The following is a 23,920-nucleotide window of genomic DNA, read 5'->3' as shown; positions in this document are numbered from 1 at the left end:
TGTGGCATTGTTTCACAGTTTTGTGAATCTCTTTCGTGTGTGGCTGGCAAACAGAAGACAGCTGATTCTCGCACCACTGCCACTGCTGTGTTGGGTCTCTTGCGCTGGGTTATTCTGGTTGAGGTCTATGAAGAAAAGGTAGCATCTTGCTGATGTGTCACTGGAAAAGAGGGCCTCACAGAGTCCCTGAAAGGGGCGTAAGGTCCCCCTTCACACTTTGAGAAATGCTGTTCTCACCTTCCTATGTGAATCTCTACTCACTTTTTTGAAAGCCATACCCCTCCCTCCAGGCCCATCATCTTTCCTCCCATTAGAACAAGTGCCCAAACCTCATCCTTCAAATCAAGTAACATGGGGGCCCCATTTCTTCAAGATGACATGTGCTGGCCGTTGACCCCCTTGGTCCCTGGCCAGTGACACTAAGCCAAGCTGCCCACAGCGGTGACTCAGGCACACCTGCTGATGTTCCTAGGTGTTCTGATGAGGAACCGTCCACGTGCACACTTCCTAGAGGTGACACCATTTAGACCCATAATGAGGAAGCCATGATTTTCCTCACTGCGTGCTATTTGCAAGGCAGACCAGCCTCTGCAAGGCCAAAGCCGCGCCCGGGGCGGCCCAGGGGAGCCACGTGTGGAAGCGGTTCTTCCTCTTCCCCGTGTGTGCAGCAGGCACTGCTCGTCCACTCCCGCTTCGTCTCTCCCTAGGAGCTGGGGCAGAGTGGAGTGTCGGAGGCCCCTGTTGGGCAGTGTCAGTAAGGCTGTCAGTGCAAAGTCGTGACACAGTCGTCCCCAGTAAAGTGGCTGGGAGGCGGGACCATGGCCAGGACACTAAGGAAGCCAGCAGTGGCCCAGTCCTCAGGACGTGTGAAGGTCCTAAAGCAGTACAAGCATTCCGTGGGCCTAGGTGGGGTCCACATAAAGAAAGAAAGCAATAAAATATGCAGCAGGCTTTGTCCGGCCGCCATCTGGTTTTCCTTGTTGCAGCTCCCTGTAGCCCGGAGCTCTGGCACCTTCCGGAGCCCCACCCCAGCTGGAATTCACAGGGAGGGCGGTGGCTGTGATTCAGAGCTACCAGAGCACAGCGAGCGGGCCACGGGCCACGTCTGCCTTCCTGGGAAGACCCTCCTCCCCACCCCCTTGCTTCCTTCCCACCCTCTGCCCCTCCCAAGCAACAGCTAAATGAATCCAGACAACAGCAGCCCAGAGAGATGGAGCCACTGTCCACACGCTGGGCACGCAGAGTGAGGGTGAGGGCCAGGGGCCCTGGAGGGAGGGGGGCCCCCTGGGGAAGGACATTTTGCATCTGCCCAGCCCTGCCCCAGCCTCCTGGGTTAGCAACCAGGGTTTTCTTGGTCCTCCCAGGATGGGATGGCCTCTACTGGCCTGGAAAGGAAGACAGGGCAGAGCTGGTAGGAACACAAGAAACAGAACAATCATCCAGTCCAGGGGCTTCAGACTTTTCTGTGGCAGCAGAACTACTTTTTTTTCCCTGAAGGGTGGCCAGTAGTGCTGCTCTGCTAAGAGTGGGCCCACAGCCTTGCTGACTCTCTGGCCTCTTTCTTGTCACCATCAGCCCCCAGATCTTGGAACACAGTTTGGTGTCACTACTAGTGTGGTTCACCTGCCCGTTTCACAGATGGGGAAACAGATCCCAAGAGAGAAGTCTCTTGCCCACAGACTTACAGAGAGTTGGGGGTTGGGGAGAGCCTAGAATCCAGTGCCTTATTCCGGGGGCATTCAGGGACAGGGAGCAGGGACGGCTGTGAGAGGAGACCACCAGGCCTGTGTTGTGGGGCAGGGGTCCACACCAAGGAGAGTGGTACACGGGGGCAAAGTGGAGGAGGGAGGAGCTGGCGTTAAGTCAACATCCCGCAGAGGAGCAGCCCAGCCTGCATGACAGACAAGAAAGGAAGTAAATCCATCTCTGTCCTCCTCCAGTGGCCACAAATCTGGCCTCTGACCTTGGGAGCAACCGCCCCTCCATTGCCACCCCTGAACTCTGCCCTCTGGCCCTTTGACACCTTCGCTTTCTGAGACCCTAGAAGTGAGCCCTTAGCTTCCCCCTTCCTGCATGCCCAGCCCCCTCCTGTCCCAGGGAGGGCAGGGCCGTGTTTTTGCACATTACTGGGTGATAGTGTCCTGAGGTCACACCTGTCCCCGTGGCTCCCACACGCCCTGCTGGCCATGAGGCCAGAGCAATTAAGCTCATTTCCACACCAAGCTCCCTGTCCTGCCCTGACTCCTGGGTTTTTCCAGAAAGGCTTTCATGGCTTTTGTCTCATTCTCAAATGGGTCTGTGGTCCAAAAGAGGTTAAGAAGCACTGGATAGGGGGGTGGGGATGGCTTCCTGGGGGAGGGGTGCAGAAGAAGGGCACTGGGTGCGGGAGGAGCTGGTGACCCTCCTCCCTGCCAGAGGCTTTGCACCTGCTCGCCTACCTGTGATGTAGGGTCACTGCCCCCGTTTAACAGATGAGGAAACTGAGACTCGGGGACATTAGGTAGCTTGCCCAGAACGCAGCCCTGGCTGAGGGATTGAACAAGCCAGGGCAGGAACAGAGGCCCAAGGCAGGGTTGCGCTTGGTTCCACAGAGGCCCTCAGCTCCAGAACACAGCAGCCAGCACTTCAGAAGCTCCCCTCCACGTGCATCCACACCAGACCTTGAGCCCCCGGATCTAGGACCCCAGGAGATTTTTCCAGCAACAGGGCAGCCTGGTGCAGGGCATGGCCGCTTGCCTCTGATGTTCATTCCTGCCGAGTGGAAAACAAAGGCCCTGAGACTGGCCCCTTGGTGTCCTCGATGAAGCTTGAAACCCATCCCTTTCTAACGAGGAGGAGGGAGCAAAGTGCCCCTAACAGTCCCCGCTGGAGTGTGGGCTCAGCGAGGCTCCCCGCAGGGCAGAGGCACAGCGTCCTGGCCCCTCCAGACCCAGTGGGCAAAGACCCTTTCTCTTCTCTGCTTTCAGAAATGTCAGCCACCAAACTACAGGGCAGCATCTGTGCCCTCCAGCCTGCCTCCTCCCCAGCTCACCACCACTGGTAGATAAGGCAAACCTGGTCCCAGGCTGGGTCGTAGGCCCATACCCCCAATTCCTGAAATTCTTTTTTTTTTAACATCTTTATTACATGTGATTTTTCTTTCTTGCAATGTTATTGAGATATAATTGGGGTACTGTATAAGTTTAAGGTGTCCAGCACAATGACTTGACTTACATGTATTGCAAAATGATTACTACAATGTTTAGTTAACATCCATCGCCTCATATAAAAAACTATGTTTTTTCCTTGTGATGAGAACTTCTGGGATATACTCTCTTAGCAACTTTCAAATATACCATACAGCAGTGTTAACTATAGTGATCAGCTGTACATTCCATTCCTAAAATTCTGACACACAAGTTTAGTTTCTTCATCCGTAAATTGGGAATAATGATGCCCAGCCTACTTGCCTTAGAGGGATTTCTAAGAACTACATGAAGAAGGCCTTTTAAAAAGTTCAGGATATCCCACCGAAATGACGGAGCAAACCCCTGCTTAGGCCTCACCAATCACCTACATGTTTCCTGTCCCCAGGTCACTGGGCCCTGGCAGCTCAGACTGGGAGCCTCCCTTCTCTGGGCTGCGCTGGGGCGGCTCCGCGTGCAGCTCGTGGGCCTGCAGGGCTTAGGGAGAGGGCAGCAAAACTGGGTGGTGCCTGCTCTATCTGCCCACCCTCAGTGGCCCCTTTAGTCCTCAGGGTGGGGTGGGGGCAGTTCCCTGGGATGGGAACATCATCATTGCCTAGTCTGTGCAAGGAATCACCCTAGCACAGCCCCCACCCAAGGCCTACAGAAATTGGGCAGAGGGGTTTGAGAAAAGACGGAAGGTACACCCATGTTCTCTCACAAATAGAGGGTGTGACGCTCAGTCCCGCATTCTAGGGTAGAAAACTAGAGTTCTTGACTTCTCTAAAGCAATTAAGCTCATTTCCAGCTCCCACTGGCTTCCCTGGTAGGACATTCAAGCTTAGCTGTGTTTGGGGGGCCTGCCCCTTCCCTGGGCTTGTGTGAGAATCCTGGGAGCTTACACGGAACGTTTGGAGCAAGGCCTTGGGTCTTAATCCACACTCGTCACTGCTCTTGGCCAAGCCCATGGGGTCCCTTGCTGGTGGGCAGGGATCTCTGCAGAGGTTCCTGGCTGGGGCTCTCAGTGTGTGGTGCCCCCCAACCCCCTACCCCTCCGCAGGCTTGGGGAACGTCCACCCCAGTGGTGCCTGCCTCTGCCCCAGTCCCGCTCAGAGCCCCTTGCCCCCACGCTCCCTCTCCTGCCATTAGGAGGACCCCGCTGGATATCCTTTCTTAGGGAGCCCTGGTGGGCTTTTCTTCTGGGTGCCTAGCAGCTTTTCCTTTCAACTCCACAGCTCAGAAACCCCCCCAAGGCAAAGGAACATCAAGGTTGGGTCATCTGCAGAAGGAGCAATAAGCATGTCCTCAGAAGCAATAGGAAAACAAATATCAATACGTGAGCACAAAATAGGGGAATTTTACTATATATGCTGTTTCCAAATTTTGCCCCAGATGGAGAAGCAGCCACTAGCGCAGCCACCCTTGGCTTCATGCTCAGGGGAACCAGAGAGGCGACAGTTGGAGGACTGTCTTGGGAGAGGTCCATAAACTGGGAAGACTGTCTCCACAGGGGTTTGTCCTGGGCCCCTGGGGGGTGTTCTGTAGATGCTTCCTTGCAGGTTGAGAAGCCTCTTTGAAGGGGGGTCTCCTCCCTTGCCCGGGCTCTGGGGGAGACTGAGCTGCCTCTAGGGGGCTGTTCAGGGCGTACCGGGCGGGACTCAAGCGTAGGGCAGGACCGCCCTGACCTCGGGCATCCTTCACTCTTGCAGGACCTAGGCATGGAGTCGACCTCGCTGGATGATGTTCTGTACCGCTACGCCAGCTTCCGGAACCTGGTGGACCCCATCACGCACGACCTCATCATCAGCCTGGCCCGCTACATCCACTGCCCCAAGCCGGTAGGGCAGCTGTGGTCTAAGCCAGCCAGGTGTTGGGGTGTGAGGTGGGCACCTTTCTGGGCAGAGCACCTCAGTGCCAAAGAAGGGCTGGTTGATGCTGCCCTGGCCCGAGAGGACAGCCCTGATGTGCCCCCCTGTCCTGAGGCCCAGCATCCATGGCAGAGGCTGCATATTGGCACCATCAGGAGAGGTTTTGTTTGGCCCACAGAGCAGATTAAATCTAGATTTACTGCCAATATTTACAAATCAGAACATTTCACACAATCCCTCTATTGAAAAATGGGAAGCTCCAGCAACATGAAGTTCTCATTTCTATAGGGCTGGAGCTGAGTAGCCACCCCTATTATGTAGGGCTAGGGCCACCATGTACAGTTGTGTAGGTTGTACCCTGCGTAAAGACATGCAAACACAGAGGTGGCAGGGGTTGGGGGGATGGGAGACAGTTCAAATCCAGCCATCTCTCTGCCCACCAAGCCATGGGCACTGTGCAAGACTGTGTCCACCTAGAGGTGGACTTTTTATCTGCACAAAGATGTCATATAAGTCTAGCAGTGATCCTGCATGGTGCTCTCCAATTTGCCTCAGTCTCCACCACTCCCAGCTGTATTCCTCTTGAGGCTGTGTCATTTTACTCATGCCTCCTGCCTGCCTGGCTTCGGGAGCTGAGAAGGAAAAGCCCCTGGGCCCTCCAGGCTCCACAGGCGCTGCTCAGCCCCTTCTGGACAGGAGGATCTGCCCCTCTTCTTGCTGACTCCCGGGTCCAGGCTGGCCCATGGGCCTCGCTGGGCACCAGGCTGGCTTACCCAGAGCTGCCCATGGCGAGGAAGGAGAGGGGCAGGGTGGGGCAGCCCCATACTGCAGCTTTTCTCTCTGTTTTGGTGTCTTTTCTCCAATTCTTCTGTTTCCGGCAGCTTCCAAAGGAAGTAATTCCACTGTGGCAGGGGCAGGAAGCCAGAGTAGACAGAGGAGTGAGGGAAGCCTCTGCTCTCAGAGTAGCATCTAGGATAAGAGTGAGGAGGTGGTTCCCAAGCCCACCACCTGCCTGGCCTGGGTGCAGACTTGAACATGGTCGCCCAGGGGGCTGGCACTTTGCTCTGAGGTGAGCCTCCATCTGGGGCTTCTCTCTGGCTTCTGGGCTGTCTGGTGCCAAGGCTCCGAGGTGGGGGTTCGCTGTGGAGGTCTGGGAGCCAGTCGGGGCAGGTGGGTGGTGGGATGCGGCAGAAAGCAGGGATGCCGGACTCACGTGTGCGAGGGTAAGAAGCCAGTCATGAGGGTCGGTGGACTGGGAACCTCAAGGCCTGGGAAAGAGGAGCTGGCGCCAGGAGCCACGGGAAACTGGCCCCACCCTCACCTCTCATTCGGATTCTACCTGGCTCAGGCTGGGCAAGCTGAGACCAGGCCTGTAGGAGGCCCCACAGGTGGCAGACCTCTGTCTCTCCTGGAGCGTGAATTTAGTGCCCACGGGTGAGAGGGGTGATAGAGCATAGGGCGCTCAAAGCAGCTCAAAAGAGAGAGGTTTTTTATGCCCAATCTAGAGTGGAAGAAGACGAAGTTCGGGTAGTGACGCCATCTGAGAAGGGTTACACCCTGGGCGAGAAGCTCAGGTACGGTTTGGGCCCCGGTGCTGGGCAGGGTGCAGGCCGGTGCTCGGGTGCTGGCTCTGGGCTGTCTGTGCGAGGTGGGGCTCGCAGGGCTGCGGCGGGCTGCGGGAGAGGGGCCTGCGTGGGAGCACCTTGAGGCCTGCCTCCTTCCACACGGGAAAGGCCTGCAGGTGGTTAACTGCCTCTGTCGGACCCCAGGAGACAGGACAGGGCCAAGAAGGAGAGGTGGGCCGAGGGGTCCTGCCCTGCCATCTGTCCTTCGCATCTGGGTGGGGACCAGAGGGCCACATGTGGGTTGTCTCGGCTCAGGCTGCTGTAACAGATTACCACGGACTGGGTGGCTTGTAAACAACAGCAGTTGATTTCTCACAGCTCTGGAGGCTGGAAGTCTGAGAGCAGGGTGCCCGCGTGGCTGGGTTCTGGAGAGGGCCCTCCTCCTGGTTTGCAGACAGCTGCCTTCTTGTTGCGGCTTCATGTGGCAGAAAGGAAGCAAGCTAGCTTCCTTCTGGCCACTTCTTACAACCCTCATCACCTCATCTACTCCTAATCACCTCCCAAAGGCCCCACTTCCTGACACCATCACATTGAGATTGGGGTTCAACATATGAATTGGGGGGGGACATTCAGTCCACTGCATGGTGTAACTTCTCTCAGGTCACTTAATTAGCTAAACTTCATTTTCCTCAACTCTAAAGTGGGCTTAACAATACTCTTTTTTGTAGAGCTGTTTTGAGTGTTCAGTGAGATGATTTGCAAGAAGTGCTAGTGTGGGCCTGTCACAGCTGAGTGCCCTGTGCACAGAGCCAAGGTGCAGCCCAGCAGTGAGCACAGGCCACATGCCAAGCAGGGTGCCCACACCTAGCAGGTCAGTCGTGGGACATGGAGGAAAGGAAGACACAGCCCCAGGCCCCAGCCCCTGTGGGCTCAGAGTTTTGGAAAATAATGGGCTGGCCTCTGACACGTATTTCCAGAGCCAGCCAGAGTGGGGTCAGCCCTGCTGGAGGCCCAGGGGCCTGGCCTGTCCTCTACCCATGCCCGAGGCCATGTGGCAGGAGATGCCCTTTTGAAGGACTCTCTCAGCTGTGGTTGAGGCCATGGTGGGAGGTCTTGGCTGTGGGGTCCCCAAGCTGGTGATAGGGGCAGCCCCCACGCCACCCCCACAGCTACCTTAGCTGGGTCAGACCTGGCCAGGACTTCCGCTCTTAGCTCTTTCATCTGAGAATTTGAGACCAGCCCAAGTGTGGGCGGTCATAGACAGAGGTGTCAAGACCATCAGCTATGGGGGGCGGGTCTCCCTCAGCTAGAGATGGGATGAAGGAAATGAGCCTTCCTGGTCCACTCTCATGGTGAAGCATCCACAAGACAAATAACCCTTCCCACTGCTAGGATGACCACCCCAAATGACTCCCGTCTATTCTTTCAATCTACTAAAAACCCTTTCCTGTGTTCCAGCAGGGTGTGAGCTGAGGCCCTAGAAAGGGTGGGTCTGTGCCTGCCCCAAGAAGGAGGGACTGGCACAACCCCATCCTGCCCATGACTGTGTATTGATGAACCTCAAATCTATATCTGTAGCCTGGCTGCAAGCTCTAAAGTCACCCACCTCTTGGACATTTCCATGTAGGTGTCCCTCAACTCATCACCCCTCCCCAATCCAAAACTCATTCCTCTATTAGCACTGATCACCTGCACCCCGGCGCCCCCTAGCACATCTATTCCATCCTATCTACACTCAGGTTCCCCACAAGCAGACGCTAAAACGAGGATGTGTGTACAGTGATTGTTGAGGAGGCCTCCCAGGGGAAGCCAGGCGAGATCAGACGTGGTCCTGCGGAGGTTGGGTGGTCTCCTCCTGGTCCCTTGGGGGACTCTGTATAAGTTTCTCCGCAGGGTTGTCTCCACCCGAGGCAGAGGGGTTGGGCTTGCCAACTCCTGCACTGGTCAAGATGAAGGAACCCTGCGGGGAGGGAACTCCCAGCACTTCTGCCTCCCTGAGCTTGCCTGAGGGCGGCCGCTGCAAAGCAGGACAGGTGCTGGTTGTCCAGGCAGAAGCACATCACAGAAGAGAGGTGCACAAAATCGGGGACAGGGGATCCAAGGAGATTTGGACGGGGCACCCATGGGACAGTCAGCAAGTCCTGACAATCCTAGTTGCCTGATGTGTCCAGGCCATCTCCATGGACTCCTAGGTCCGGCCACATCCTCCTCTGCCAGGGCTACTCACTGGACCCCCTCCTGCCTCCCTGCCCTCTATGCTCCGGGAGCAGCCAGAGAGCAACCTGCAAAGGTAAACTGGATCATTTGTGTCCCTTGATGAAAAACCTTCCACGAGGTGTTGAGTTGTAGTTTAACTAAAATCCAAACTCTTCAGGCCGGCCCAGTGGCGCAGCGGTTAAGTACGCACGTTCCACTTTGGCGGCCTGGGGTTCACCAGTTTGGATCCCGTATGCGGACATGGCACCACTTGACAAGCCATGCTGTGGTAGGCATCCCACATATAAAGCAGAGGAAGATGGGCACGGATGTTAGCTCAGGGCCAGTCTTCCTCAGCAAAAAGAGGAGGATTGGCAGCAGATGTTAGCTCAGGGCTAATCTCCCTCAAAAAAAAAAAATCGAAACTCCTTATCTGGCCCTGCCTGAATCTCCCATCTCATCTCATCTCTCCCACTCTCCACACTGCTCACTCCGCTGCAGCCACAGGGGCATCCTCTCTGTTCCTGGAGCACCCAGATCCTCCCCTAGCTTGGGGACTTTGCTGCCACCTCTGACTGCACCTGGCTCCTGTCTGAGCTTCCCTCTCCTTTGAGACTCAGCCGAAGGTCGCCTTTCCGTGGCTTTCTTTGACCAGCCTGCCTCACGTGGGTCTCCCATAAGCCTCTGTCTTGTGCCCTGTTTATTTCTTCATTTCAAGCACTCATCTCTGCAATTATCTCGCTTATTTATTGGTTGGCTAACTTACAGTCTGCTTTCCCCTCTAGAATGTAAACCCCAAAGGCACAAAGATGGCGTCTGTCTTGTTCACTGTCACATCCTGCCCCAGGCAGGGGAAGCAGGTGACCCTGTCCACTGTGACTTTTTAAGAGAGCTTAATAAGGGCCTATTTCCAGAGTCATGAGCAGAATTAAGGAAACGAACAGGGGACATTGAGACACCCAAACACTAGCTGCAGCAGGAAGTTGTTACTACAGCAGGGGCCACGGGCGGAAGCTTTGTTGCTGGAGCCAGGAAGAGACTGCCTCTTCCGGAACTGTGTTGTGTTTTTTATTGCTGCATAACAAATTACCCCCAAATTTAGTGGCTTAAAACAACAGACGTTTATCGTTGTGCGGTCCCTGTAGGTCAGAAATTCTGGAGCAGCTTAGCTAAGTAGTTCCAGCTTAGGGTCTCTCAAGACATTGGCCAGGGCTGCAAGGATCTGAAGGCTTGACAGAGGTTGGCAGGCCCACTTCCAGGATGGCACATTCCATGGTTGTTGGCAGGAGGCCTCAGTTCCTTGCCACGTGGGACTTTCCAAAGGACTCGTATCACGGCAGCTGGCTCATCCCAGAGCAGGCAATCCAAGAGAGAGCAAGGCATAAGCCACAGTATCTTTTATGACCTAGCCTCAGAAGTCACATACCACTACTGCTGCCATATCCTGTTGATCTCCCAGATCAGCCCTGATACAGTGTGGAAGGAGACTACACAAGGGCACAGGTACCAGGTGGCCAGGATCAGTGGGGCCATCTTGGAGGGTGGCTACCCCACAAGCTGAAGCAGGGAAGGAATGAGAATAAACCCCTCGACTTTTCTCTCCTCCTGCCCTCTGATCTCACTCCAGTTGCTCCCATTGGTTGAACCCATCTGGAAGCCAGTGGCAAGAGGGCTGGGTGATACTGTATGTAGAGGTCAGCCTTCCAAAGACAGAGAAGAGCAGAGAAGGGACTAGAAGAGAGGGATTAAACAGAAAACCCAGCACAGTCTCAGTATCCGGGGCAGCACCCAGCTCGTAGTAAGCAGGGTAGTCAATATTTGATGAAGGAATGAACGAGGGAAGCCTGTGGGTGCAGAGCAGTGGAGGGCCGTGCTAACTTGGGTCCTGGGGGCAGCATACAAAGCTGTCTGGAGAAGTGAAGATGGCAGGTGGGCGTCGCCATCTGACAGTTGAGAGATGGGGCAATGTTGGGGGCTGGGGGGCGGCGGTGCTGAGACCCCTCCTGGAGGGGCCTGTGGGTCTGCCTCGAGCATCTTCCCTGACAGGTCCATGAGAGTCCGTCAGACAGATTCTTCTCCAGGGCCTCCAGTCAGCGGCACTGGGCAGGTCCAGAGAGGCTGCTGCTTGGACCCGCGCTCCGCCCTGCGGTGCCGAGTCACCCCTGACTTGCGCCATGCCTCCCTCCTTCCTTCCTTCTTCTTTTTCCACAGGTGGGAGGAAGAGCTGCAGAGAGTTGATTCCACAAACTGCCTTTGAGCCTCTGGTGTGGGTTAGGGCTCTGATGCAGGTAACAGAAGCCCCCTCAGGCTGCCTCAAGCCAGGAAGGGAATTTATCTTCTGGTACTGAGGGGTCTTGTGGGGACCAAAGGCAGCTCAGCTTGAGGCGCTAGAACCACAGATGAAACAAGGTGCAGACATCTCTCCCTCTCTCCTCTCGCCTCCCCACTGCTTCACTCTCCATTCCGTTTTTCCCATGCCACAGGACAGGAAGTGGGGCTGCCTGTGGCTCCCCAGTTTACTTGTCAGGGTTCATCCTGGGGAGGAGTGGGGATGTGTCTCCGTCTCAGGTCTGGATTCCCAGGAAAGGGCCAATTGGCTGCACTCTGGCAGTGCCCGTGGGGTCTGGCGCTCAACAGGACTGCTGGGCCACAGCGCTTTGAGAAGAAAGTACCCAGAGGAGAGGGGCCAGCAGACCATGCAAGCGCTGGGTGCAGGGCACACGTAATGTCCAGTGCCTGTTGTCGAAGCTTCCAGCCAGGCTTGCACAAAGGGCACCTGGCTGCTGTGTGCCTGAGAGGCAGCTGTTTCTCGACGCTGAAACGGCACAGAAGCAACACTGCCTACTCCTTTGCCTCCTTTCCCCACCTTCTCTTCTTACTCCTCTCCTCTGGGCCAGTCCTGCTTAGTCCTGTTTTCCACAGGAGGAAGATCTGCAGAGGGCTTCAAAAAGTGATGGAGTTGGGAAAAAATTAGATGGACTTGCTTAAGGCTATTCTGGTTGCAAAGGACAGAAACACCTTGAACTAACCTAAGGGAAAGATCTGTCACCAGGAGGGCAAAGCAGAGCATAGGGCGGGATGGCAGGTTAGGAGTGCCAGCCTCGGAGCCCATGGCTGAGGTTTGGATTCTGATTCCTTCTTACGTAAGTTGTGTGGCTTGCTAGTCTATTCAACTTCTTTATGCCTCATTTCCCTCGTCTGTAAAGTGGGGATGATAGTAGGGTCTGTTTCGTAGGATCTTTGTGAGTTACAGGATGAGTTAGTGCTTGCAATGCACAGGCGCGATGCCTATGTACAGGAGATGCACAGTAAATGTGAGCTGTTATTAACTTAGTCCAGACACGCAGAGGGAGCTCTCACTCCTGGGAGGACGTTAGCTCACGTTTAGTCTCAAGTCAGCTCTGATAGGTGACCATATCTGTTGTCACTGTTTGGCAGGCTCAATCCCACTCCACGGTGGGGAGCAGCAGTGCTGGGTCAGCCCTGCGCCTCTCCCTGCGCACGGCTGCCCCCTTGTGGCCAGCACACTGCTTTGCTGCCTCTTTTCCTCTTTGTTTCTTCCTTTAAGGCCCAGCCACCCAGGCCTGGAAGGTGGAGGGAGAGTCCCTGGCCCTGATTTTGGAAACCCTAGGAAGTGGCTGGAGGAGGAGCCGAAGCTGAGGAGCTCAGCTGTCAGCTTTGGAGCTGGTGCTGTGGGAGACTGGCATCGTTCTGCCCCGAGGGGCTCCCAGGAGTGATGGTGGGCAGACCACCGGATCCCACCCTCTGGTCCTTATCTTTAAGGAATGTCCACCTTGGCAGCACAGGGGAATCACCTGGTGGGGGAGGCTTTTAAAAATCCCTGTGCCCGAGCTTCCCACCCATTGCTGGGGGTGGCCCAGGCAGCAGTGTTTGTTGTTGTTTGGGTTTTTTTAAGATTTTATTTTTTTCCTTTTTCTCCCCAAAGCTCCCCAGTACATAGTTGTATATTCTTCGTTGTAGGTCCTTCTAGTTGTGGCATGTGGGACGCCGCCTCAGCGTGGCCTGATGAGCAGTGGCATATCCACGCCCAGGATTTGAACCACCGAAACACTGGGCGGCCTGCAGCGGAGCAGGCGAACTTAACCCACTCGGCCATGGGGCCTGCCCCAGGCAGCAGTGTTTTTTAAAGCTCCCCGTGATTCCAGTGTGCAGGAGTCCCAGTTGGAGAGCGGCCACTCTCCATGGGCCATTCTCCCTTTGGCCTCCAAAGTTGGCCTTCACCCCAGCCCCCACCGTGACTGCCTCTCGCTGTGCCTGTGCTGGCCAAGCCCTCCTCATTGGAGTCTCACTGACCCCCTTTCCCTTGGTGCCCATGGCTCCGCTCACTCCTGCTTCTCTAACTGTGACTTCTCCATCCCTTCCTGTCTGGTATGTCCTCCCTCCGCCCCTGTGATGTTGCAGCTGTTCCTGTTGCCTTCCTCCTCAGCTCATTCCCCACTCAGACCAGGGGGTTGAATCAGATCCTGATGAATGTGTCCAGCTCGGACCTGTCTTAGACCCGTCTTAGACCCCAGCCCCATAAATCCAATTGCATCTCCCAGCTGGAGATCCCACAGGCCCCTCAAACTTCACATGGCCCCAAATGAGCTGGTCATTCCCCTGTCCTACCTTTTCATCGCCTTCTCCTCTGGAGCCCCTTGCCTTCTGCTCAAGGCAACCCCAAGGTCCCAAGCTCAAAGCCCAAAGCCCTCCTTCTCACCCCCTCCCTGCCCACACCTTCTCATTCTGTGCACTGTAGTCGAGTGTGGGGAGCTGCATCACTTTCAGCCCTTTCCATGGGCCTGACCCTGAGTCACTCTCTCTGCCTCCAGTCCCTCCTTTCTCCATCTCCTAGTCAGAGGGACAGTCCCCAAATGCAAATGTGATCCTGCTCTTCCCCCTCCAGCAACTCCCCTGCAGCCCCCATGATTGGGCCCCTGCCTGGTTCACCACCTGCTTCCCATCAGGTACCCCCACATGACTAGGCGAGCAAGAAACTAAGTCCAGGAATCAGAATATGTCGACTCCAGGTGTTGCAGATGCAATTGCCTGGACTGACAGGTGACATTCACTTCTCTCTAGACAGGCTTAGGCAATAGGAAGATGAGGTTCGTGGAGAACTAGAGACCAGAGGTTTCATCTAAACCGATTCTACTCAGTCCTGGGCCTTCCTGTGTCTCCTGGACCCCTGCTCAGAAGCTTCACGTCTTCAGTCACTCACCTTCCCTCTTCCTACCTCCTCTCATCTCCCTCACTCAGTCTCCTACTCTTGCCTTTCCACCAACCCTAGCCCCTGGCCGTCTGAGCCTCAGTTTCCTCCTCTCTGAAGTCGGGGGAAGGAAAGCATTGACTGCTCTAGGGGGCTGTGGGATTCCGTAAAGTCCTAGCATAATGTTTGCGTGCAGTGATCCAGGTGACAGATAATAGTGACTTGGACCAAAGTGGTAGCCGTGGAGGTGGTGAGAAGTGGTCAGGCCCCAGATTGTCATCTGCCCCCACGCCTGTAACACCCCCCGTACCCTAAGCCCTTGCACAGATTGTTTTCTTCTCACTCAGGGATGCCTCATGTTTCATTTCTCCATCCAAAAACTCACTAACTCATCAGCTCCTAAAAGCCCAGCTCCAGTCAGAGCCTGGGCGGAAGCAATCTTCCCTCTGCCCTGCCGGAGATCCGCCTGTTTGTGCTGCTCTTACAATACTGCACAGTATGTATTTAGTGAGCATGCCTTACTGCGTGCTGTGCTTCCCAAGAGTAACACTTAATCTTCACAACATGCCCTGTGGACCTTGGTACTGTTATCTCTGCACAGACAAGGGCTGGAGGCAGAGGAGTCAAGTGACTTGCCCAAGGTCAAATAGAAGGTGACATATCAAGGATTTAAATTCACACAGTTTGGTTCCAAGTTCATGCTCTTAACTGCTCAGCATGCTGCTTCTCCACTAGCAGAGTGGTGGTGACGATGAGGATAATAATTGAGCTGGCCTTTACTGAGTGCTCAGTGTGCCAGACACTGCTGAGTGCTGGATGTGGGTGATGGCTGAACCTCATCACGTCTGCGTTGCTATCTGCATGTGGCTTTGCATCTGAGCCCGGCACTTGCTGGCCCTTGGCCTTTGGCACTGGACCATCTGGCGGGAGCACACCCTCTTGGCCACTCACTCGCCCTGGGCTCATGACTGTTGAACTGACTCCCCTTGGGGTGGAGTTGGAGTCTCTCTAGTCACCCTCTGCTGCACCCTTTAGCCCAGTGTATTAGTTTGCTAGGGCTGCGCTAATGAAATCACCACTTAAACAACAGTTTAAGTTTCCTCACAGTTCTGGAGGCTGGGAGTCCAAGATCGAGTGTTGGTTTCTTCTGAAGCCTCTCCTTGGCTTGTAGTTGGCTGTCTTCTGTGTCCTCACGTGGTCTTTCCTGTACATGTCTGTGTCCTAATCTCTCCTCATGAGGACCCGTCATATTGGATTAGGGCCCACCCCAAAGACCTCATTGTACCTGAATTACTCTTCAGAGGCCCTATCTCCAAATAGTCACATCCTGAGGTATTGGGGATTGGGACTTAAAAATTTTGGGGGGACACAATTCAAATGTATCCAGGGTCTCAAACTCAAATGCTGATGGGCCAGACAAGTAACATAGATGAATGAATTGGGCTGGGAAAGACTTTGGCCCCCTCATTCTTTTATTTTCCCACCTTTTTTTTTTTGAGTAAGATTAGCCCTGAGCTAACATCTATTCCCATCTTCCTCTACTTGGTATGTAAGACGCCTGCCACAGCATGGCTTGATGAGCAGTGTGTAGGTCTCTGCCTGGGATCTGAACCAGCGACCCCTGGGCCCCCAAAGCCGAATGCACAAACTCAACCACTGTGCCCCCCGGTTGGCCCCTATTTTCCCACTTTTGACATAGGAAAGAGACATGGTAAAAATATTTCACTGAAGGATAAGAGCAAGAACATCTGTTCATGGCTGAATCCGCAGCTCCTAGAACAAGCGCCTGGTGCCTCGTAGTGCTCAGCAGATACTCACTGAGTGAGGGCATGAGCAGAATGGCCCTGGACAGTGGGGAGTGGCAGGGAGCATGGTGAATTTTGGCTAAGTGGTCAGCTGGCATTCAGCTTCAGTCAATTGTTGTGACATCGCCTGGAGTCAAATTTTCATATGAACTTCAATTTTTCAATGATAGCAGCTAATTCACAGAAACAAAAACCATGGTGCAGATCAGTTTGCAACCACTGCTGTCTGCTAAGCGTGCCCACCTTGAGCCAGCAAAGCAGGCCTCCCCCAGCTCTGCCTGGGGCACATGCTCTTCCCGCAGAGACAGGAAGCTGGAGGTGGGGGCCTGGGCTCCTCTGCGTGCTCCGGAGACTCAGCGACCTGATGCCTGTGGTTGCCTCTGCAGGAAGGCGACGCGCTGGGCGCCATGGAGAAGCTGTGCCGGCAGCTGACGTACCACCTCAGCCCCCACTCCCAGTGGAGGCGGCACCGGGGGCTGGTAAAGAGGAAGCCACAGGCCTGGTGAGTCGCAGTCTCCTGAGGTGGGTCTGCTCTGGCCTGCCAGCCTCCTTCTGCAAGGGCGGCCCAAAGAAAGTTTATTCCAGGCTGGGTGTGTGGTGCACAGCACCCCCACCCAGGGCAGGGGGTGAAGGAAAGAGCTGGAACCAGAGGGTTGTCTTGGAAGGCTGCCTGAAGGTGAGAAGGAAGGAGAATTCAAGGGCAGGGCAGGCAGCCAGGAGGGCATTCCAGGTGGGCATGAGCCATGGGAGGAGCCCGAGGCAGGGCTGTGGTCTGAGTTGAGAGCTGGAGAGTGTGGGCCCATTCAGACAGGCCATGAAGAGTTTCTAATTCCTGGTGTGCTGAATGTGAGCACTCCCCTTGAACCCCCCAGTCCTCCTCGATGTCCCCTAGGGGGACCCACACCCCAGCTATGTCCCCGGCCCATGCTGCAGTGAGGACCCTCAGGGCTGCCTGAAGATTGGGGGGTTGGGGGCAGACGGGACACAGAACCTGTGGGCGGAGACAATACCCTAGGAAGCCAGTGGAGGGAGCCTGGAAGGAGGGCTCTCTGGAGGAGGATGGGCCCCGCCTTTCTTACAAATGCCCAAGGGGCCGAGTGGCTCGTTCTGAAAGGCTGGCGGGGTCTCGATGCTGCTGTGGCTCCTCCTTCCAGGTGCTGCAGGCTGGGGAGAGGAAGGACTGCCCTCCCTCCAGGTGTCAGGAGCAAGCTCTAGTTCCCCTTTCCATTCTGGACATGCCCCCCCTCTTCCCCCCCCACCCCGTCCCCCAGCCAGGGAGGAGATAGTCCCTGGGGAGGCTTTCCCAGGTGGAGGAAGACTGTGAGGCTCTCACAGGGCTAGCCAAAGAATGGGGCACCACTGGGCTGAGAGCAGCAGCCATATATGGGGACAGAGCAGGACAGGCGGGCCGTGGAACCTGGAATTCCTGGAGACTGCATGAGCTAGTTCTTCAGGATTGAAAAGCTGAAGATCTGAGTTCTGCTGGAATCTAGGGCCTCCCTTTCTCTCTCCCCAACACACACACCGGCAGGCACACGCTCAGTCTACTCTTCACTCAGAAGCCTCACCCCCTCAAGTGGCTTCCCATTACACTTGAATGAAAACTCCAAACAGAGCCCTATATGATGGGCCCTCAGCACCGCTGGTCTCCCCTCGCCCAGCCACACAGCCTTCCTGCTGGTTCAGACACACCAGCTCCTTCCAGCCTCATAGCCTTTGCACTTGCCCCCCGCTCTGCTGGAACTTTTGCCGTATTTTTCCGACAGCCTGCTTTTTCTTCAAGTGTCAACTCAAATGTTATATCCTCAGAGCCGCCTTCCCTGAGCTGCCATGCCCCCACGTTCCTCCCTCACTTCACTCTCTCACTTGTTTGCTATCTCCTCTCTGGTAGAATGAAAACAGGGATCTTGTCCATTTTCGCCACTGTGCCCCCAGTGCTTGGAAGCGCCTGGCACATAGCAGCAGCTTAACAAACACTGTTGAAGGGCTGAATGAGGTAGGGGATATTACTGTTGCCATTTGACTGGCCATGATCACCTAGCTGGTTAAGTGGCGGGGCTGGATTCAAAGCCTAGGTTCAGGCTGTTACCTACCTCACTACCTATTTCCGAGGTATAACAGGTCCGCTTTATTAGTGACTTTGATAAGAATAACAGCCAACACTTAAATCACACTGAACAAGTGCCAGCCAGCGTTCCAGACACTTAGATGTCATGCCTTGAGAGCTTTACCTTCAAACTCCTTGGGCTTGGCCCCCAGCCAGAGGCGAGGTGCAAACTGTGGGCAGCCTTCCAGCTTCAGGAGATCCCAAGGATAGGGACTTATCTCGTTTTGCCAAGAGGAAGTCCAAGCTGTGCTCTTCAGGCTGCTGTTAATGTACGCTGCTGGAGCAGGCTGAGCCCCCTCTACTTTCCTCTCTCCTTCCCACGACTGGGGCCTTAGAGCTGGCCTGGGGTACCTGGAAATGGGGAGCTTTGGCCCCAGAGCAAGGAGCAGGGGAAGAAAGAAGAGCACGGGGTGGAGATGGCAGGGAGTGGAGAGCACTCAGCCTCCAGGAGTCAGCAGCTCCCACCAGAATCAGAAGCCCTGCGCCTCCCCTGCCTGCTGTCCCGCGCGGCTCTCCGTAGGGACCCCCAGCTGGTGGGGAAGATGGTCTTGAAAGAGGGGCCTCAGAGATTTTGTGCCACTCTTGGGGAAGCAAGAAGCTCAGCCCAAGTGACTGATAATGACAGCAGCAAATAATGATTCCTCACTCACCTATACAAGGCACTGTTCTAAATGCCTTAACTTTCACATAACCACCTTGTGGTACTCAATTAGCTCCATTTTTCAGATAAGTGAGCCACAGAAAGGTTAAGGACTAACTAAAGGTCATGTGAGTAGGAAGAGGAGTTGTTAAGATACAAACCCAGACATTGTGGCCCCATGTACCCTTAGTCACTGCAGAAAACACTTGGGCCTTTCCCCTGTGGGTCCTCAGGCTCTGGCCAGCTGGGTCCAGCCAGGCTGAGATGAGGTAATGCCAGGGAACCAGAGGTCTCTGGTTTCTCCCATCCCTGGAGTCACAATGTCACCAGGCCAGGTACACCAGGCCCAAGAAAGTGGGTTCTTGGGCACTCGCAGGAAAGAATTCATGCGACAGCCACAGAATAAAGTACCAAACAGTTTTATTAAGCAAGACTTAGGTAAGGGAAAGGGCCAGGCTAGAGAGAGCCTGGGCTGTCTCGAAAAGCAGAGCAGCCTCAAGCTGGGTCAAAGGGGATTCTTTAAGGGGCTCTGGATGAGGGAAGTGGTCACTGCAGCTGGGGATTGGACCTCGGGATGCGTGATCAGTTGGCTGACTGGCTCTGGAGCTGTATGTTCAGTTTGTGGTCCCTCTGCTGAGTGGTTTGCAGCAGGCATGGACGGGCTGGTGACCTGCTCCATGTCACAGGATGTATGGCCAACTATAGGCAGATACTTCCTGTGTATGCAGATTTGTTTAACCTAGGGCCTCCACCTAGCCCACCGAGATGCCTATCTCAGCAAGGCCGAGCAGAGGCCGGCTCTTGGGTGGTGGTCACTGCTGCCTGTGGGGAAAAGGCTTGCTCCACTTGCTTGAACCTTGCTTATCCCTTCTCCATTCAGCCTCAAGGCTATCCTGGCCGGGAGCCCTCCAGACAACACAGTGGACCTGTCAGGCATCCCACTGACCTCCCGAGACCTGGAGCGGGTGACCAGCTACCTGCAGCGCTGTGGGGAGCAGGTGGATAGCGTGGAACTGGGCTTCACAGGCCTAACGGACGACATGGTCTTGCAGCTGCTGCCAGCACTCAGCACACTGCCGCGCCTCACTACACTAGCGCTCAATGGCAACCGGTTGACCCGGGCCCTGCTGCGTGACCTCACTGACACCCTTAAGGACCCCAGCAAATTCCCCAGTGTCACGTGGATCGACCTGGGCAACAATGTGGACATCTTCTCATTGCCCCAGCCCTTCCTCCTCAGCCTGCGCAAGCGGTCCCCGAAGCAGGGCCACCTACCCACCATCCTAGAGCTGGGGGAGGGCCCAGGCTGTGGGGAGGAGGGCCGGGATGGCACAGAGGGCCAAGAGGACCCTGGAGGGGGCTCTCTGGCCCCTGCCAAAGACTATGAGGACAGGGAGACTGTAGGCACAGCTCAGACATGATACATAAGTGGGGGACCTCACCTGAGAGCCCCTGTGGGGTAGGATGGGTGAAGCAGGCTAGGGGTTCCTACCATGGGGCTCAGGCTACCACTACCACCCAGAATTGGCCTGGGCAGCCCCACCCATGGGAAGCCAGACTGTAGCATCTGGGAAAGGGGGACTGTAGTATTTCTCTTTGGTCCTCTCCATCTCCCCCTTGTCAACCCCATTATCTGCCTTTTGGCTCCTGAGAGATCATCCCTGGCTCAAGAGGCCCTCAGCCTCCCCAGACTTGTGGGCAGTGTACAGTTTGGAGATGCTGGAAGCTTGAGGAAATGTGAATGCTAAGAGCTTTCCCCCAGAAAAGGTGTAGTTCAGGCCCTACAACCACCCCAGATTTCCAAATTCTGCATTCCATTTCTTCTATTCAGAGCAGCAAACTTTAGCCAGATGCTAAATCTGCCCCTGCTCCAGGCAGGTTTTCCAACCTTAACCCTAACTCCTGGCTGAAGGCTGGAGTAGGGGACTGGCTGCCGGAGACCCCAGCCGCCTAGTCCCCATCAGGACTGAAGGCTATCTACCTCCTCCTTGTGGAGCCCCAAGCCGTTTGCAACCCATTTCCCAGCCTCAGCTTTCATTTGAGGCCCAGCCCTCAACCTATGATTCCAGGAGCCTGCCCAAGGGACCAGCCACCCATATACCCTTTAATATCTAGAGCATCCTAGGGTGCCTACACACAGGCACACATGGCAAGTCCCACACCACCCCCCACAAACACTACCAGGCCTTCACGAGGGTTCCAGTGTTGCTATAGTGCAGACCGGAGTGAAACTTGCTTCCCTTTTTAGGACCCTTTTCCCAGAGAACTCCTTCTCATGGAGTCCTGTAAGTAATCCTTTGTATTCTGAGCACATTTCCAAAAACCTACTATGGTAGACATACAAACCCAGGACCATGGAGATGAAGAGAGCATTTCTCCCAACTCTTGGCAGACCTTGTGCCTCCAAGTGAGACTGCTGGGAGAAAGGGATGTAAACTGGGGTTCCCAAAGGAGTAAGCAAGTTTTCACCCTTCCTTCCCCTTGCCCAAGGCCTACCAATTACAAAAAACAAAATCCCTTCCAGCCACAGTAAACCCTAGGCCCAAATATCCCAGACTCAAGTACAGACAGCAAGTCCAGGGAGACTGGAAACCAATCTTTCTTGAGGTAGAGAAAATTGGCCTGGGCGCCCAAAGCCAGTGTACCAGACCCCTCGGGCAAACAGCAGATGGCTAGAGAAGGGCACACAGCGTGACAGACCTCTAGTCTCATGCCAGGTAAGTGGGATCCCAACCCAACGAGGTAGCAAAGTGGGGATTAGGTGAAGAGCCACACTATGGGACCTTGGCTGCTACTGCCAGAGGGTTTGGCTGGGCAGGTGTGGCACTTCAGGAAGTAGAGAAAGGCCATGTGAAGGGACAGAGACTGGAATCAAGTATGTGGATGCCTTACATGCTTTGGAATGCCCTCAAAGTCTAAAGGTGTTACAGAGGGAGAACAGCTTAGACTGACCAGAGGGAAGCTGGCAAGTACTAATACTCGGACTGTTAGTATCTGACAGGAGTAGTCAAATTTAACTTTTTCTTCAAATACACATTTTTAAGAACCAATATCAAAGACCATCCTTTATTAAAGTATTAGTTTATAGTAATTGCATGGAAATATTAATTTCAGGAAAAAGTTCCCAGCTTAAGAATTCAGACCCTCACCCAACATAATTTATACAGTATTCAAAAACATAGAAGCTCCTTCTGTGCAAGGGACAATACTAGAAAACTCATGAACTTAACACCAAAAGTGCCTATCGTAGAAAAAGGTTGCTAAATACATTTCTTGGCTCTCCTGTTGATAAGAATGGCCTGATACTCAACACAAGGTGAGCATGCTTTCTACAACAAATGCTTTTAGCGTCCAAATGCATGGTGGCCACTGGTCCTTGGGACTTTCAATTCTGCCCCTGCCGCATCATGGCTGACCATCATCAGGGAAAACAGCCTGCAAACAAACTGAATGTCAATCTCAGTTTCTACTCCCAAGAGTCATTCACAGCATAAAAGATATCTTCAGAAAACCGTAGGTTCACCACCACACAATCTGCCGGTAATTCCAGCTATTTTGGGTGATTTCATCATTTGATATCCTTTTCTGTGAATCTATTTTTAACAAAACTAGCTGCTTATTCATGGAGGGGGCGGGGATAGGGTCATTGTCCAGATCAAAGCTTACCTTTTTCTTGGGCTGAGCTGCTGCTGCCACTGGCTTTAAAACTCTGCACTGCTAATCACCACTCTTCAGCACTCAAAACCTGGGGGAATGAATTAAGGCACCCCAGACAGACAACAGATGCCAAAGGCGTTAAGAGTCAGTTCTGATAACAGCCTCAACCACAAATTTACAAACTTAAGTCCATCCTAACAAGAGTCCTTAAAAACTTTTTGGAGGTGCTTTTTGGTAAACTAAGCCATAAGCCTTCAAGTCCTAACTGGCTTCTTTGGGTATTGTAACCTCCATTCAATCACATTTTACGTATCACAAACCTACAGCTACCATTTTCAAGGACGAGGAAAACTCCCAGCTCAGCAGATAGGCAATTTGCTCAAGATTATACAGTCATGAGGTAAAAAGCAACTCCTGCATTCGCCTTGCACTCTGTTCCACTGCCACCATGAACCAAAAGCAGTGTCTCTGGGATATTGTCAATAAAGGTCAAGGACTACACTGATACAAGGTATTCGGTTAACCAGACCAAATTGCCAATGTCTAACCTAACAGTGGTTTCACAGGATTCAACTCAACAGGTAGGCGTACTCCATCACTAACTTATGCATAGACCAAAGCTTACCTCATAGCAGGCCATCGCGCCTCACTCCAATACGCAGCTGTTGGTCATCAGTGTCAACCCTTCACTAATTTGCAACCTGGGTGAATACAAAAATTAAGGGTCAGTTCAGACCAACTTATTTTTGCGCACCAGCAACTGGTGAGGATTTGTTGACTGCAGTCAGCCAGGAATTGTTATCGTCAGTTATCGCTTCTGACGGCACTTCCTATTAGTGATTTCATCAGAGCAGTCAAGCACCTCACCACTCCCCAGCAGTACCGCTCCAGAGGCCCGGACATTTCTCGGAATTAAACTAAAATTGCCTTAAAAGCAACCAGGAGACATTTTAACGAAGTTTGTTTCTGAATATAGCTGCGGCTTAAGTACAGTTCTAGGTTTGGAGCAGCCATCCCCAATCTCTATTTGAGGTTCCACCCTGTGCAATGAGGTGGTGTATAATTATGTTAAATGCATAAAAACTGTAAGTTTAAATTAGGCAATTTCAGCGCACTTACGGCAACAAAATCGATACAATTAAATTACGTATTAAACCCTACCTAGACTAAGAACTTACCCCAGGGTGCAATGCTGCTCCCATTCATAGTCAGCAGCGGGTCTGCCATCTGAAACACGAAGGAATGATGCGTTTTAGGGCAGATTCTGGCAGTCACGTTCAAGTGAACAGTCGAGATCTCAACAGACTGCGGTCAGACAGGCATGAAAGTCGTCAGCTATCGCATCTGACGGCACTTCCTAATAGTATCATCAGGACAGTCAAGCAAGTCTTCCTCGTGGGCCCAGTACAACCGCCCCCTCGCGCAGCGCCCTAGGTGCATGCAAGCAGACCCCCACTCACCCAGTTCTCTCGGGGTTGCGCACTCCCCGCGGAAGGCCTGGGGAACAGAGGCCCGGCCTTTCAGGACCTCGGCTCCCGAGAGGGCGGCAGCCCCTCCGAAAACACACGTGGTCCATGAGGCCCGGCGCAGCGCAGCCGTGCGAGACGCTCGACCCCGGCCACGGCGCCGCCTCGAAGCCCACGTGGGCGCAGGCGCCGCGAGACGCGCCGTTACAGAGTCGCCCTCGCTCTCCAAGCAAGCTTCCCGAA

The 23,920-nt window shown here is 54.3% G+C and overlaps 1 protein-coding gene and 3 non-coding genes across 5 annotated transcripts in view; 1 reads left to right on the top strand and 3 right to left on the bottom strand.

Moving 5' to 3' along the window:
* Positions 1-21,611, top strand: part of LRRC75A (leucine rich repeat containing 75A) — a 45,885-nt gene extending 24,274 nt beyond the window's left edge. Inside the window, exons 2-4 of one of the 2 annotated variants that reach the window (XM_014853307.3) lie at positions 4,874-5,002; positions 16,194-16,309; positions 19,435-21,611. In XM_014853307.3, the coding sequence (XP_014708793.3) occupies positions 4,874-5,002; positions 16,194-16,309; positions 19,435-19,975 (786 nt within the window). In that variant the 3' untranslated portion in view covers positions 19,976-21,611. The remainder of the gene's footprint in view (positions 1-4,873; positions 5,003-16,193; positions 16,310-19,434) is intronic. The other variant, XM_044746226.2, reaches the window with a different exon arrangement.
* Positions 21,612-22,055: 444 nt separating this feature from the next.
* On the bottom strand, positions 22,056-22,128 carry LOC123276511 (small nucleolar RNA SNORD65). The gene has a single exon (XR_006513016.1). It is a non-coding gene; the product is annotated as a small nucleolar RNA SNORD65 (small nucleolar RNA).
* An 865-nt stretch (positions 22,129-22,993) lies between these two features.
* On the bottom strand, positions 22,994-23,064 carry LOC123276565 (small nucleolar RNA SNORD49). The gene has a single exon (XR_006513069.1). It is a non-coding gene; the product is annotated as a small nucleolar RNA SNORD49 (small nucleolar RNA).
* A 456-nt stretch (positions 23,065-23,520) lies between these two features.
* On the bottom strand, positions 23,521-23,588 carry LOC123276566 (small nucleolar RNA SNORD49). Its single transcript, XR_006513070.1, has one exon. It is a non-coding gene; the product is annotated as a small nucleolar RNA SNORD49 (small nucleolar RNA).
* Positions 23,589-23,920: the final 332 nt, after the last annotated feature.

This window comes from Equus asinus, chromosome 13 (genome assembly GCF_041296235.1).
Source record: "Equus asinus isolate D_3611 breed Donkey chromosome 13, EquAss-T2T_v2, whole genome shotgun sequence".
Lineage (NCBI taxonomy): Eukaryota > Metazoa > Chordata > Mammalia > Perissodactyla > Equidae > Equus > Equus asinus.
Note: the sequence above shows the minus strand (reverse complement) of the source record. Positions and strands in the feature narration are given on the sequence as shown.